Below are 13,130 nucleotides of genomic sequence, written 5' to 3'. Positions count from 1 at the left end.
ATGTGCATTAAAATCTCCAGCTAAGATTGTTGGTTTATTGTATTGTTCTATTATGTCTAAGAGTTTTTTAAGTGGATTTTTAATATCATTGTTATTTATAGGCATGGGTGGTATATAGATTGATATTATGAGTATATTGGGTGTAGTATTTAGAGTTTCAATAGCTACAGCTTCTATTGGATTAAGTGTTGGTAGTTCAAATTTTTTGAATGTTAAGTTATTATTTATAAGGAAGCCGACACCTCCATAACCTAAGGGTCTGACTTCCTTAACAAATTTATAGCCTGGGAATTTAAAATTTTCTTCTGGTTTAATCCAAATTTCACTGAGTATTGCTACATCTATGGATTCTTTATTAAGGAAATTTTTAATCAGTTCTCTTGTGTCCAACGGTCGTATGCTGGTTACATTATTTTGAATTATCTTCAATTTTCTATATTGTGTCAGTTCCATTTTGTGAATTTGTGCTGGATATGGATTCAGCTCTTGTTTCGTAAAATATTTCCGGGTTTATTATTGTATCTAACTGGTTACTTATGTTGATTAGAAGTAGATCTTGCTCTATTGTTTCTGTCTTGTCTGTATTTTTGAGAATTGTGTTTTGAATGGCTTGGATTTTTTCAACTATTCCTGTCAGATTAAAGTGTGCTATTAATTCTTTTTTGATTTGATGGACGAGTTTCTCTATGTCAGTGGTTGTGAAAGGGTTTGGCTTGAAAACATGGGGTGCCTCCTCGTACTGCTCAGGTTCAGGGAATTTGTTTTTCTGGAAACTGAGTTGTTTCTGATCTTTCTTCTTTTTCTCTAATTTACCTCTCAACAAACTGTGAGCTCCGTGATTATTCAGTTCTGTACTCTCGTTGTCCGAATCTATATCTGGCAGTTTAGGAAAATCTCTGTTCAAGTTCAACCTACTCTGTACCGACTTCTGTTGCTTTGGATATTTTTGCTGTGCCTCAAAATACGACAATTTATTCAATGCCATCTCAGTCCTTATCTTATCCTGTCTATCCCTTTCGGGACAGTTCCTGTCTGATGCTTTGTGAGCCAGTCCGCAGTTAATGCACTTCAGAGTTGTCGTTTTGCAATCCTTTTCTTCGTGTTCTAATCCACATTTGCAACATTTAACTGATCCTGCTTTACAATACTTTTGTGCATGTCCATATCTCCAGCATTTGTAGCAAATTCTCAGAGGGAAGATATACGGTTCACAGAGAGCATTTACTCCATATATCTCAACTGATCTCGGTAGATACTGACCTTTGGCATAAATCTTAATTGAGAATGTGGGAACTAACTTTTTTTCGGTCGTCATTTTCATTATTCTTTCTACCTTCTCAATTTTAATTTTGCCGCTGTTCATGTTATCCATAATTTCTTGTTCTGACAAAGTTTTAGCCACATCCCTAACCACTCCTATCGTTTGTTTGAACATTGTTGGTACGTACACTTTATACCTAAATTCCTCTGTCAAAAGCTTCGAATTAATCAACTGTTCTGCGTCCCTGGGCTTGTTGAATGTTAGCTGAAAACGGCCTCTACCCACCGATTTCATTTGTTTGTAATTGTTTACCTTGATGTTTGCAAGCATTTTGGCTACCTCCATTGGATGGGGGTAAGTAACTTTATTGCTGCCTTGATTAGTTTCATTATTCAGTCGTTCAATAATAAATGTTGTGTAATCCATGTTTTTTATCCACTCATCTTTGTATTCCGCATCAGTCCTATCTCTATTTTGTTGATCTGTCTGTTTATTTTTTTCTGTCAGTGTTTTTTTCCGTGCACCTTTTGTCTGTTCTGTGTGTGTGTGAGTCGTACCTTGAGTTTCGGTTCTATTTCGTTTGACGCCATTTTGTTCTTGTGCTGAGTCCATAGTCATGTCATGTACAGTCCTGTTTCGCTTGCTGTCGATGCCATTTTCGTATTCATATTTGTTCATGTAGTCCGATCTGAGTTTTCTTTTGTATTCTGTCACAATTGGTGGCAATCCATTTTCCAACGGATCGTCACCATTCCGTCCGTCCTCGTCGTCTGTCGCCATTTGCACCTACGGCATTAGCTGCCCTCCCCACAATCAGCCTCAGCCTCCAAATTTTCCCCACTTACCGACAAAGTTTTTACTCTAAGCAATAAAAAATGGAGATATTTTCACTAAATTAATAAAACTTAACACTAATTTATGTACAGATCACTATTTACACTTTTAGGATTATCAAAATCTATTATATACAGCAATAAGAAAATCGACGCGATCAAAATCACAAGACTTGTTTCACTTCTCGATCTTATCTTCTCGAAGGATGAACAGCCAATGTTTGATGAATTTCCTTTTCTATTGCTAATAGGCCAGGGGAAGTGGTTCACCTAGAGTGAATTTCTGTCAAAGAAAAAGTAGGTTTTGTATGAGATTTGACAGAAAAATGAATGACAAGTTCATCCACTTCTCCTGGCCTATTCGCGCGCGCGGCCGCTGACATCCTTCCGATTTTGTGACTTTTGTTTTGCTCGCTGCTTCGTTTGGTCGTTGGTGAAGAAAGAAGGTATTCCTTTATGGTACACTGTAATTTGATTTTACAAAAAATCGTATCGTCTTATTACTCATCAATAACTCGCTTATACATTAGGGAAATATTATTCAAACACTACAGATTACCATTCCTTCTGCTTGAGAGAGATTATATTTTGACGGTAGCGTAGTCAATTTTGAATGGTAAAAGTAAAGTAAATGTAATTTTACCAAGTAGACGCAGGACGGCTTCTACACAAATTGTGTGATAGAAGTTTAGTGTGCCCGGTTGTCAAATTCAACCGTCGACGGTTTGTGTCGCGAAGTTATTCCTCAAAAGTAAACATTATCGCGTTCGTAAACAAGCATCTCATTGAAACCGGAAAGGATTTTTTCAATAATTACCCTCCTATTGATCCAACAACCAACAACCCGATCTGAGCATAATGTCCATCCCTCTGGACGCACGGGAGATTTTGAGCCATCTGAACCAGCTCGGCTATCGGCACATCACCCCGGAGCAGTTGAAGGAATTCCAGAAAGGTTCGTTCTTATAGGGTAATGTATATAAATCTGACATGCATACAATTTGGATCAATGTTATGGATTTTACTTAGGTGGCCACCCATTCTATCTCTTATTCTTCCGCTTCCATTAATTACCAATTACGAAAAGATCCTGGATCGACCGGGAATCGAACCCAGACACCTTTAGCATGGCTTTGCTTTGTAGCCGTGGACTCTACCCACACGGCTTAGTAAGGCCCTAAATGAGGGTGTCCGAAATGTAATACAGACTGCAGTAAAAACTGTTCTTATTCTTATTACAGCTCAGAAACTCAAATACAGTAAGACATTAAGCATATTAGTAACTTTACGTAAACAATATAAGTACCATGCCCACACAGGTACGGATCACCCACAGTGACGGATCACTTTGGCGTTCAACATCGGATAACTCGCTCAAAACATAAACGTTGACGTAAAACATATTTTTCCCATGTTATACTATTTGTCTTCTAGCATTTGTAAAGTTAAGCACAACATTAAACCGCTTAATAACGGTGTATTTGACAAATGTTTAGTTGGGATAACACAGCTATCATTATATGGTCGTTTTCTGTAAGAAGTGCCGTCAGCATTTATAAGATCCCACAAGTGGTAAAATTCATATGTTATAGCATAAAACATGCTCGTTCGCTTCGATTTAGTGTGAATTCATCATAAGAAAACAGTTTTCTTGATTGTTGATTCTAACTAGTGATCCATAATATGGACCAGGAAATGATTGTTTACCACGGTTATGGATCACTATCAAAGAATGTAGATTTCTATCATTTTAAGCATTGGATTCGACATTTTCAGACAATAGCACTAAGAATAAAACTAATACAACATCAAGGTTGGTAAATTTCATTTTTCAGCAGACAAAAATGGGTGGAAAACTTGGTGTGGAGCGAAAACAGTTCATGCCTCAGTTACTACAATGCAGTATATCACAAAAAAGGACATTTTACCCTTGTTTCCAGCTCTAACAATGCTATTTTTTGCAGTAATATGTGACACGTTGTTAACTTTCACCAAATCATGCAATACAGATGCATTGAGTTTAAAATCTCTTGATTTTGTGCACTGATCCGTAATATGTCACAATTTGATCCATAATATGAAAATTGATCCATAATATAGTTTTTTGCAATTCCGTTGCAAATCAATCAACTTTTCATTGAGAAGTTGATCAACATAACTGCCTGCTTTTCCTATCAAAAGAAGCAGTGCTGAAAAGTACTACTTTTCAGCACTCTTTTCGGTGCTGAAAAGTAGCACTTTTCAGTACTGTTTTGATAGGCGTCAACTGAATAACCGCGGCGTGTAAGTCGAGCTAAGTCGTTCTCACCTCGGGTGACATGAGGCGACTAGTGTTAATCAAATGGGAGCGAGCCGACAATTGTCACTTCATTCGATTCGTCTCGCCTTGCACTGCGCACAGCATATTTAAGCACAATTGCATCTGATTCTTGGGTTTGTTCTACGTCTGGCGTCAAATGCTGGACGATCCGTTCCCAAATCAGAATCGCCAGCCTGTGTCGGAGCCAGATCGCACAACGGATTTCCATTTGGTTTACAAGGCGAGTCACTTCACTCGAGTCGAGAATTGTCACTTCGCTATAGGAGACCGACAATTCTGACCTCTAGTCGTTCGTAGAATAAACCCATCTATATCCGTTGTGCGATCTGGTTCCGAAACAGGCTGGCGATTCTGATGTGGGATCGAATCAGCCAGCACTTGAAGTCAGCTATTGATGGGTGTAGGATCGTAGTAAGCTAGGTCAATCTTAGTAGCCTTGACCAACTGTAGAGATAGATGACAGAGAATAAATATTCATTAGTATTCGAACCACCAAGCAATCAACACTGGTTTTCTCTCCTACATTTGGCGACGACAGGAAAATTTGGAAAATCGACACCGATGGCTTGGCCAATGGTAAGTATAAAGCTCGATGTTGGTATAACGTATCACAAGGCTGTCCCCAAGGGGAAAGATACCTGGTATTCTTAGGGATGATTTCTAATATAAATGTCACTGTGATGGAGATTTTGTGATGCTGCTTTTAGGGATGAAGTACGCTAAATTTTATTTTGCGGAACCCGGAGCAAAAGATCAATTCTGAGACCATGCACTGTGAATTTTGTTAGAACCCGGAATACAGGTGGCGAGACCACTTCATTGAATGTCTCCGTAAATAGAAACGTATAAACCATGGTCAAAAGAAGAGTGGTTGTGATTATTGGAATTGAAGAGGTCATTCCTTGATACTCTTATTTCAATAAGCCCTTTCTGGACTGATGGTAATTCTCATAGCAAGAAACCAAGAGTTATGGAATCTGGCAAGTATGCAGGGTGATTCATAATGGAAGGTTGAGCAGAGAATAGTGCAATGATTATAATTTTGAGCAAGACACCTTAAGGATCTTGATTGTATAAGGTTGAGCAAATGGTTTCTACACAAATTGTGTGATAGAAGTTTAGTGTGCCCGGTTGTCAAATTCAACCGTCGACGGTTTGTGTCGCGAAGTTATTCCTCAAAAGTAAACATTATCGCGTTCGTAATCAAGCATCTCATTGAAACCGGAAAGGATTTTTTCAATAATTACCCTCCTATTGATCCAACAACCAACAACCCGATCTGAGCATAATGTCCATCCCTCTGGACGCACGGGAGATTTTGAGCCATCTGAACCAGCTCGGCTATCGGCACATCACCCCGGAGCAGTTGAAGGAATTCCAGAAAGGTTCGTTCTTATAGGGTAATGTATACAATTCTGACATGCATACAATTTGGATCAATGTTAAGGATTTTACTCAGGTGGCCACCAGTTCTATCTCTTGTTCTTCCGATTCCATTAATTACCAATTACGAAAAGATCCTGGACCGACCGGGAATCGAACCCAGATACCATTAGGGGCGATCCATTAATTACGTAAGACAATTTTCGGGGTTTTTCAACCCCCCCTCCCCCCATGGTAAGATATTTTGTATGAAAATTAAAAATAAATTGTATGGCGCGTAAGAAATCTCAAACCCCCCCTCCCCCCATAAACCCTTACATAATTAATGAACAGCCCCTTAGCATGGCTTTGCTTTGTAGCCGTGGACTCTACCCACTCGGCTTAGTATGAGCTATGTGTGTGTGTGTGTGTGATCCATCTAACTCCCACTGTCCGGCAGTGGTATTATGGAAAAAAGTTTCTAGCAAAAATATAGTATATTTTTGCAAAAAGCTTCAGTCCGGGAGTTAGAAGGTGATAGCTCTGTTGCAGATCCGGTGATCCATTTCAGAATGGCTGGAAAGACACGTCCATTCAGAAGTCACTTTCACTAACAACAAGCCCCGCATGTATGTATTACCGTTATCAAATGGATAATGATAATACATACACACTTCCTGTTTCAAAAATGTTAGCTTTGAAACTGGCGCGTATTTAATGTTTAGGTACCAATAAATATGTAATCAGAACAATCTCACCAAAATCGATCCAAGGCGGCGTTGTCATTAAATCCAATCAGCAATCGAACCTTTTTCTTCTTCTTCTTCTTCTTCTCATCTGGGTGGCATCCAATTCCTTCTCCATGTGACGCATACAATTTGTCATTACTAGACCACTTAGTGTGCATGTTTTAGCACTACCATTTATAATTCTTACTTAAAAACCTACCCACTTAACATGTTCACAAAAACATAAATTTATTTCTAAATTCTCAGAACCATCCGTCCAGGTGGCGTAGTAGTATCGGCCGAAAAACAAGCGCAGTCTCGAAAAAAATATCACGTGGGTGCACAAATCTTAACAAAAACAATTAGAATCGGCCAAAGAATATCACACTGAAGGCGTTTGAATGAATTTTTCACTGTTTAATATCGACATTTTTCCAATATTCACTTCCAAATTCAAATGCCCACTCGGCTTAGTATGAGCTATGGCTCTAAATGAGGGTGTCCGAAATGTAATACAGACTGCAGTAAAAACTGTTCTTATTCTTATTACAGCTCAGAAACTCAAATACAGTAAGACATTAAGCATATTAGTAACATTACGTAAACAATATAAGTATCTTCAATGAATCGATTACCGTTTCCAGGCTTATCCTACATGACTTACACGACCTTTCGAAATTTCTGAATGCCTACTTAACGGTTTCAATTTATTGCAGATCTACGAAAATTAATCAAATTCGATACCCGGATAAGTGGTGCCACGGTGGACCGAGAAGCCCTGGCGCAAGCCGCCCAGCAAATGAACACATTCCAACGGTTGCACACCCTCACAACGGTCAGCTACAATGCGAAAGTGACCCGAAAGGAACCCTCCGCCAAACAGCAGACCCAATCTGCAACGGTGAACTCGCGGAATGATGGTGGCTCTCGTGGAGTGTTGGATCACCATAGATCGGAGATGGTGACTCCGGTAGCGGAAGAGCACGATGGAAAAGAAAACCAACTATCCGGAGGAGGGAAGCCAAAGAAACTAAAAGCGGAAAAGGAAAATCCGGCCGCCAATAAGATGTGTAAGTTGAAATCCGCTCTTCAAGAATAATTCTTGAAGAACGAATATGAATCAACTGAAAGATGAAATTATTCAAATTCACTTTCAAAATAATTGATTGAAAATTCCAATAGTTTCGCCTTTAGCTCATTTATTTGACTACACTTTATTCCAATCATTATTGAGCTAACTTTGATTTAGCTAACATTCGTCGAAAATTTATGGATCACCTGTGACACCTTGGTAAAGAGAGGGTTGAATTTATTTTTCTTTCATTCCAGGGATTCGACCAAGGAGTACCAGTGCAAACAGCTTCCGCAAAAATGACCCTGTCTCGTTATATCACGCCTACCAGAAAGATTGGAACCGATTCAAGAATCAACTTCCAGGGGAAAACGATCATTCCGAGCTCCGATGGCAAATTCGTACCAAGCTGCTTGCCGAGAGAAAGTCTGCGCATTGATTGTCTAGTTTGATAAGCTTACGAATATGATTCCGTTCAAGGTATTTAGAAGACCTTGATTCCGTCCTTTACTTGACCATACATGGCATTTTATGATTATGGAACTTTTATAGACTGATAATTGGAATAACTAGAATAAAATGAACGTGTTGCATCGATCTACTAGCATATTTTATTTTACTCGCGATCATCCACAATTTATCGATCAACCTTAAACTTGGTCATCAAGGACCGGGCATCGGTCCGGTGCATATGTTCGCTGAGTTTCGATTCGATTTCCTCCGCGGCGCTTTTCGTCAGAACCAAAGTGTCGTGTTTCAACATGGAATATACGTTAAGCCCGTAAACCGGCATCAGGTTGATGTGGTCGATTTCGTCCGCCCCTGCCGAAATATTCCGTGGCATAATGTCGCTACTGTCGATGAAAAGCACCGAAGGTCCCCAGGCTCGTTCCTGAACTAGATCCCTCAAGTATTGTGGATCCTCTGTGGGAATATCCAGATCCCTCACTATGTGCAAATCATCCTGAGCCAGTTTGATGGACAGCGTCGAAACCAGCCCCAGAACTCGACTGAAGAACGGCAACATGTAGAAATGCGTTGTTGGAGAACGTGGACCGTGGGCAATTCCGCCACCGCGCCACAACGGAGACCGAATCGATCCGTGACGAGCCCGTCCCAAACCCTTCTGTGGCCATGGTTTCCGACCGCCGCCTCGGACTTCATTGCGGGTTTTTGAATGGGAAAAGCTTACGAAACGGTACTTCCGCTGCCATTCGATATTCTGGTGGACGATGTCGATTCGAGGAGCGGCGCCAAACACTTCGCTACTCAGCTGCTGGATTCCGAGCTTTTGCTCCTCGATGGTATCCAAGTTTTCTATCCATACAGAGCGGGGTGCCCGGAATGGGTTCAAATCGGTCGAATTTGATGCTTGGTGTTGTTGCTGGACTAGTGCGCGGCATTGACTGACTGCTGCCACCGGCGGAACTTTGAAACTGAGGAGTTTACCGGCACTTTTTTGAAATAGTTGGAACATTTTTGAATAATCTGATGAATGAGGAAAGTGTTACGAGATAGACTTTTGTAAACACCGCATGCGGGGAGTGCTCGGCTGTCAAATTTGTCGGAGTGCAGTTGCATTCAAACGTCATTCCAACGATTTTTATTTTTCCGTGTATTTACCGCAGCGCGCACGCTAAGAAATGGTGACACATTTCTTATTCACTCGTGGAATCTGTTGGAACGTCTCAGAAAAAAAAAATCAAATTTGAGTTGATTTTATTTGAAATTGAGTTCTTTTAACCCAAACATAAGAAAAGTTGCATTTACCCAAATTTGTAATAAAACTCAGTTTTGATCAGGGCTGTTAAGAATCATGAGCGGCTTGCGACACTGACGAAACCAGTCTTCTCACTGTCACTAGGCAAAGCTATATTTCATGTGCTCACTCCATCATGTCGCATGACGGGGCTCTCATGAGAGCGATTGTAAAGGTTTTTTGCTTTTAAAATTTCTATTTCATTTTAGAGAATTTTGGGAAGCAAATGTGTTTGATGAGTAAAGAGGATATCCATTAATGATTCTAGCGATATAAATAACAATTAAATCAGATAATGAAATAAAAATGGTCTAGTTTACAATTCCGTCACAAGCCGTAGCGACGAAAAAAAGAAGGAGAAATTGAAGAAAGCGTCTGTCATTGTCTCGCCGTCCGATGACAGTGAGAGAAGCATCTATGTAAAAGTCGCGCGACAACCTCTGTTTACATTGACGCTTTCCAGCACTGGTTTTGATAGTTTATATTGACTTGAAAAAGTATCACTGTACGCGCTAACATGCACAAAGTATACTGATACTTTTTCAGCTGTGACAGTGCAAAACTAACTGGTTTTTTATTCGAAATCGAGAGATGATAGCAACAATCATCAGCGACGCGTACAAATTTCAATGACGGCCTACTTCGCCCTAATATTCACTCGAAAAACTGTCATCACGTGCACTTACATATAGAAAGAATGATGAAACTTTTCAGCTTATAGAGCGCTGCATATGACGAACCTAACCTCACTTATTTGACAGCTGCTGGTCCTGTTGTTTACGTTTCGGACTTAGTCGTTTTTTCCATCATTTTTTCATCTTCGCATTTCTATCACCAGCATGCTGATGGTGACGATTTTCCACGGTACGAAGATAGAATAATACGATCCGTGCAGTGGATTTGACCTCTCCTCGCAGCAAACTTTCACGAAATTAAGAATGATTCGAAAAAAGTACTAAGCCCAAACTGTAAACAACAGGACCAGTACCTGTCAAAATTGATGCGTGACGTCACAGTGCAGTGGAGTATTAGTGTAAACTGATTTTTATCGGTTCGATATCGTTAACACTTCAGTCGTCGCGCTGTTGTATTTTGTACAACACAGTTGAAAAAACCTCGCTTTTCGTACACAGCAGCAGCGTGGTGGTTCTGACGGTGGCAAACCGCGCGACGACTGGAAGGTTAAATGAAGTAGCAAGAATCATTAATGACGCGTACAAATTTCAATGACGGCCTACTTCGCCTTAAGGCTAAGTAGCCCGTCATTCGTTTAGGCAGCTGTGGTGGTTATGGCTCGAAAGTTTATTCGTTCCCTAGAATTTGTCATGCGTATGTATCATATGATCAATGTGATGGATTTTACTAAGGTGGCGCAGATGATTGATGCGTGCCACTAGTCCTCTCTTTTATTCTCCCGCTGTTCTTATGCAGCGCAAATAGTGACGTCACTATTTTCGGAGGACTCATACAAAAAGTGTGACAAAGGGGGGGAGGGGGTCAGAAAAGTTGAAATTTTGCGTGACATAATTTGTGTACCATCCCACAGAGGCTTATTCTCCTACTGCCTGTTAGATTTGCTTTATTAATGAAGCATTCATAATAAAGCTATTGTGTTGTACGATTTCTTTTATATTCTGAACTTATTATTTTAATGTTATTATACAGGAACAATAGCTCTTATACGTTCCGGATCTTTCTTTGATTACCATTAGGGACAATGGAAATTCGCGGCAAATGCTTAAAATTTCGCGGGTGACTTAGGCGATAAAACCAAAATTTCGCGGCTTTGTCGCGGTCTCATGCTTTTAGTCAAATTTTACACTAAAAAGACTGTTTCCAGTGAAGGTATATTTTAAATGTGTAAACTAAGCAATATTATAGTAATTGTAATTTTTATTTTACCGATTAAGATAAGTTTATTACTTATTTAAAAATGAAAATCGAAACAAGCAAACCTGAAGAAGTTCAATTTAAAACTAAATGGTACAAAAATTGTTGGTGGAACCCTTGACTTCAAAATATATTAACCATTTTCATAGAAAAAAACTGAATTTTACTGCGATTTTCATATGACTTGTCCAGATTTTATAAATTTCACGGCATTTCGCGGGATTTCCTGAATTTCGCGGATTTCGCGGCTTCCGCGAAATCGCGAATTTCCATTGTCTCTAATTACCATACAAAATGGTGGTTTCAGCTAACGCGCTAAAATTTGTGCTCAACACTTACCACACCTTTCAAGAACCGTATTTCTGATTCACAGTTATAGCACAACCGAATTCAGTGACGGTTATAGCACAACCGAATTTCGTGGAGCATAATCGAGGGGCCCGCAAATGCGATTTGGCGATTGATGCTTCCACTATTGAGGAAAAACAGTTGTGTACCGTGATATTCCGGCACACTGTTAGTTGGATAATTCGAGGCGCCCAAACTGCCTTTCCAGGTGATGCACTAAAACGTTTCTGAGGGTTTCATCGTCAACCGTTTTGAATCTACTTGAGGACATACCTGTAGAGAGGGTGGAAATTCCTGTTTGTTCAGGTAAATATAAGAATTACTCTACAGTGTATGTCTAGCCGAGGCTGGGATTAGCAGAATTCTACATCCACGTTTTTTTTGTGTTCAAAACTGTTCGAGCACACATCACGAAGATGCCATCGACGACATCCACCGCCAGGAAGACTCCAGTCATGCGGGCGCTAAAAACAACGTTGCGGTCACTCCTCATCATGTTTCAGGACATTTGTGGGTTTGTGGACAGGTTGAGTGAGGTGAATAGTGCCAGCCAGGTGATGGTTCGGCTGGAGAAGCTTGATGAACTGTGGGAGAAGGTCAACGATGTGATCCTGGAAATTGAGACCCACGAAGAGTTTTCCGAAGAGGACGAGATCTATTTCAAGAAGCGGTCGGATTTCGGCAGCAAGTATTACAACACCAAAGCCTTGCTACTGGACAAAATCAAGGAGTTAGAGGAGCCGTTTGGGAATAATCAATCTGTTCAAAACCTGAATGTGTCGCAGCAACCAACCATCGAGCACGTACGACTGCCTCAGATCAAGTTGCAGACCTTCGACGGCAACATTAATGAGTGGTTGAGCTTTCGCGACCTGTACACGTCGCTTATTGATGTGAAAACGGACTTGCCTGACGTGGAAAAGTTCCACTATTTAAAAGGATGCTTGGCAGGTGAGGCCAAGGCGTTGGTGGACTCTTTGCCCATTACAAAGGTCAATTATCAAATCGCTTGGGACATTTTAACGAAGAGGTATAATGACAGCAAACAGCTGAAGCGGCGACAGGTCCAGGCGTTGTTCAGCCTTCCGAAGTTGGCTCTGGAGTCAGCTATCGAATTGCAATCCCTTTTGGAGGGGTTTGAACGAACTGTGCAGACGTTGGACCAGCTAGTACAGCCCGATGACTACAAAGATCTTCTACTGCTGGATATTCTATGCTACCGCATGGACCCAATGACGAGGAGAAGTTGGGAAGAATTATCTTCGACCCAAGAAAGGGATACAATTAAGGATCTGATCGACTTCATACGGCGTAGAATTAAGGTATTGGAATCCCTACCCGTAAAATCACCCGATCTCAATCCAGAGTTCTCACTACCGGAATCAAGGCCGTCAAACTTCCTATCGAACAGCCCAGTTCAAACAACAATCCGAAGCTGTATAGCGTGTCATGGAGATCACCTCCTTTACCAATGTCCAACCTTCCGACAGATGGCCATAACCGATCGTGACAAGGTGTTACAGAACAACGCACTCTGCCGAAATTGCTTTAAGCGAG

The 13,130-nt window shown here is 40.6% G+C and overlaps 2 protein-coding genes across 4 annotated transcripts; one reads left to right on the top strand and one right to left on the bottom strand.

Annotated features, from left to right (window-relative positions):
* The first annotated feature begins 2,801 nt into the window (after positions 1 to 2,801).
* LOC5565918 lies at positions 2,802 to 8,174 on the top strand. Of its 3 annotated transcripts, none has more exons than XM_001650219.2 (3): positions 2,802 to 3,049; positions 7,221 to 7,574; positions 7,834 to 8,174. In XM_001650219.2, the coding sequence occupies exons 1-3, from the start codon at positions 2,953 to 2,955 to the stop codon at positions 8,013 to 8,015; spliced, it is 633 nt and encodes a 210-aa protein (XP_001650269.2). In that variant the 5' UTR covers positions 2,802 to 2,952; the 3' UTR covers positions 8,016 to 8,174. The 3 variants fall into 3 exon arrangements, with proteins under 3 accessions (XP_001650269.2, XP_021703817.1, XP_021703818.1); XM_021848125.1 differs by lacking the exon at positions 2,802 to 3,049 and adding an exon at positions 5,553 to 5,799 and having other exon boundaries at positions 7,834 to 8,173; XM_021848126.1 differs by lacking the exon at positions 2,802 to 3,049 and adding an exon at positions 6,885 to 7,074 and having other exon boundaries at positions 7,834 to 8,173.
* On the bottom strand, positions 8,165 to 9,133 carry LOC5565919 (39S ribosomal protein L4, mitochondrial). Its single transcript, XM_001650221.2, has one exon. The coding sequence runs from the start codon at positions 9,051 to 9,053 to the stop codon at positions 8,214 to 8,216; it is 840 nt and encodes a 279-aa protein (XP_001650271.2). The 5' UTR covers positions 9,054 to 9,133; the 3' UTR covers positions 8,165 to 8,213.
* Between the last annotated feature and the right edge of the window lie 3,997 nt (positions 9,134 to 13,130).

The sequence above is a fragment of the Aedes aegypti genome, chromosome 2 (genome assembly GCF_002204515.2).
Source record: "Aedes aegypti strain LVP_AGWG chromosome 2, AaegL5.0 Primary Assembly, whole genome shotgun sequence".
Lineage (NCBI taxonomy): Eukaryota > Metazoa > Arthropoda > Insecta > Diptera > Culicidae > Aedes > Aedes aegypti.
Note: the sequence above shows the minus strand (reverse complement) of the source record. Positions and strands in the feature narration are given on the sequence as shown.

Coding starts and splice junctions, on each gene's coding strand:
- LOC5565918 (XM_001650219.2), top strand. CDS start 2,953: ATGTCCATCCCTCTGGACGCACGGGAGATTTTGAGCCATCTGAACCAG. Junction 3,050..7,220: donor GTTGAAGGAATTCCAGAAAG/GTTCGTTCTTAT, acceptor AATTTATTGCAG/ATCTACGAAAATTAATCAAA. Junction 7,575..7,833: donor TCCGGCCGCCAATAAGATGT/GTAAGTTGAAAT, acceptor CTTTCATTCCAG/GGATTCGACCAAGGAGTACC.
- LOC5565919 (XM_001650221.2), bottom strand. CDS start 9,053: ATGTTCCAACTATTTCAAAAAAGTGCCGGTAAACTCCTCAGTTTCAAA.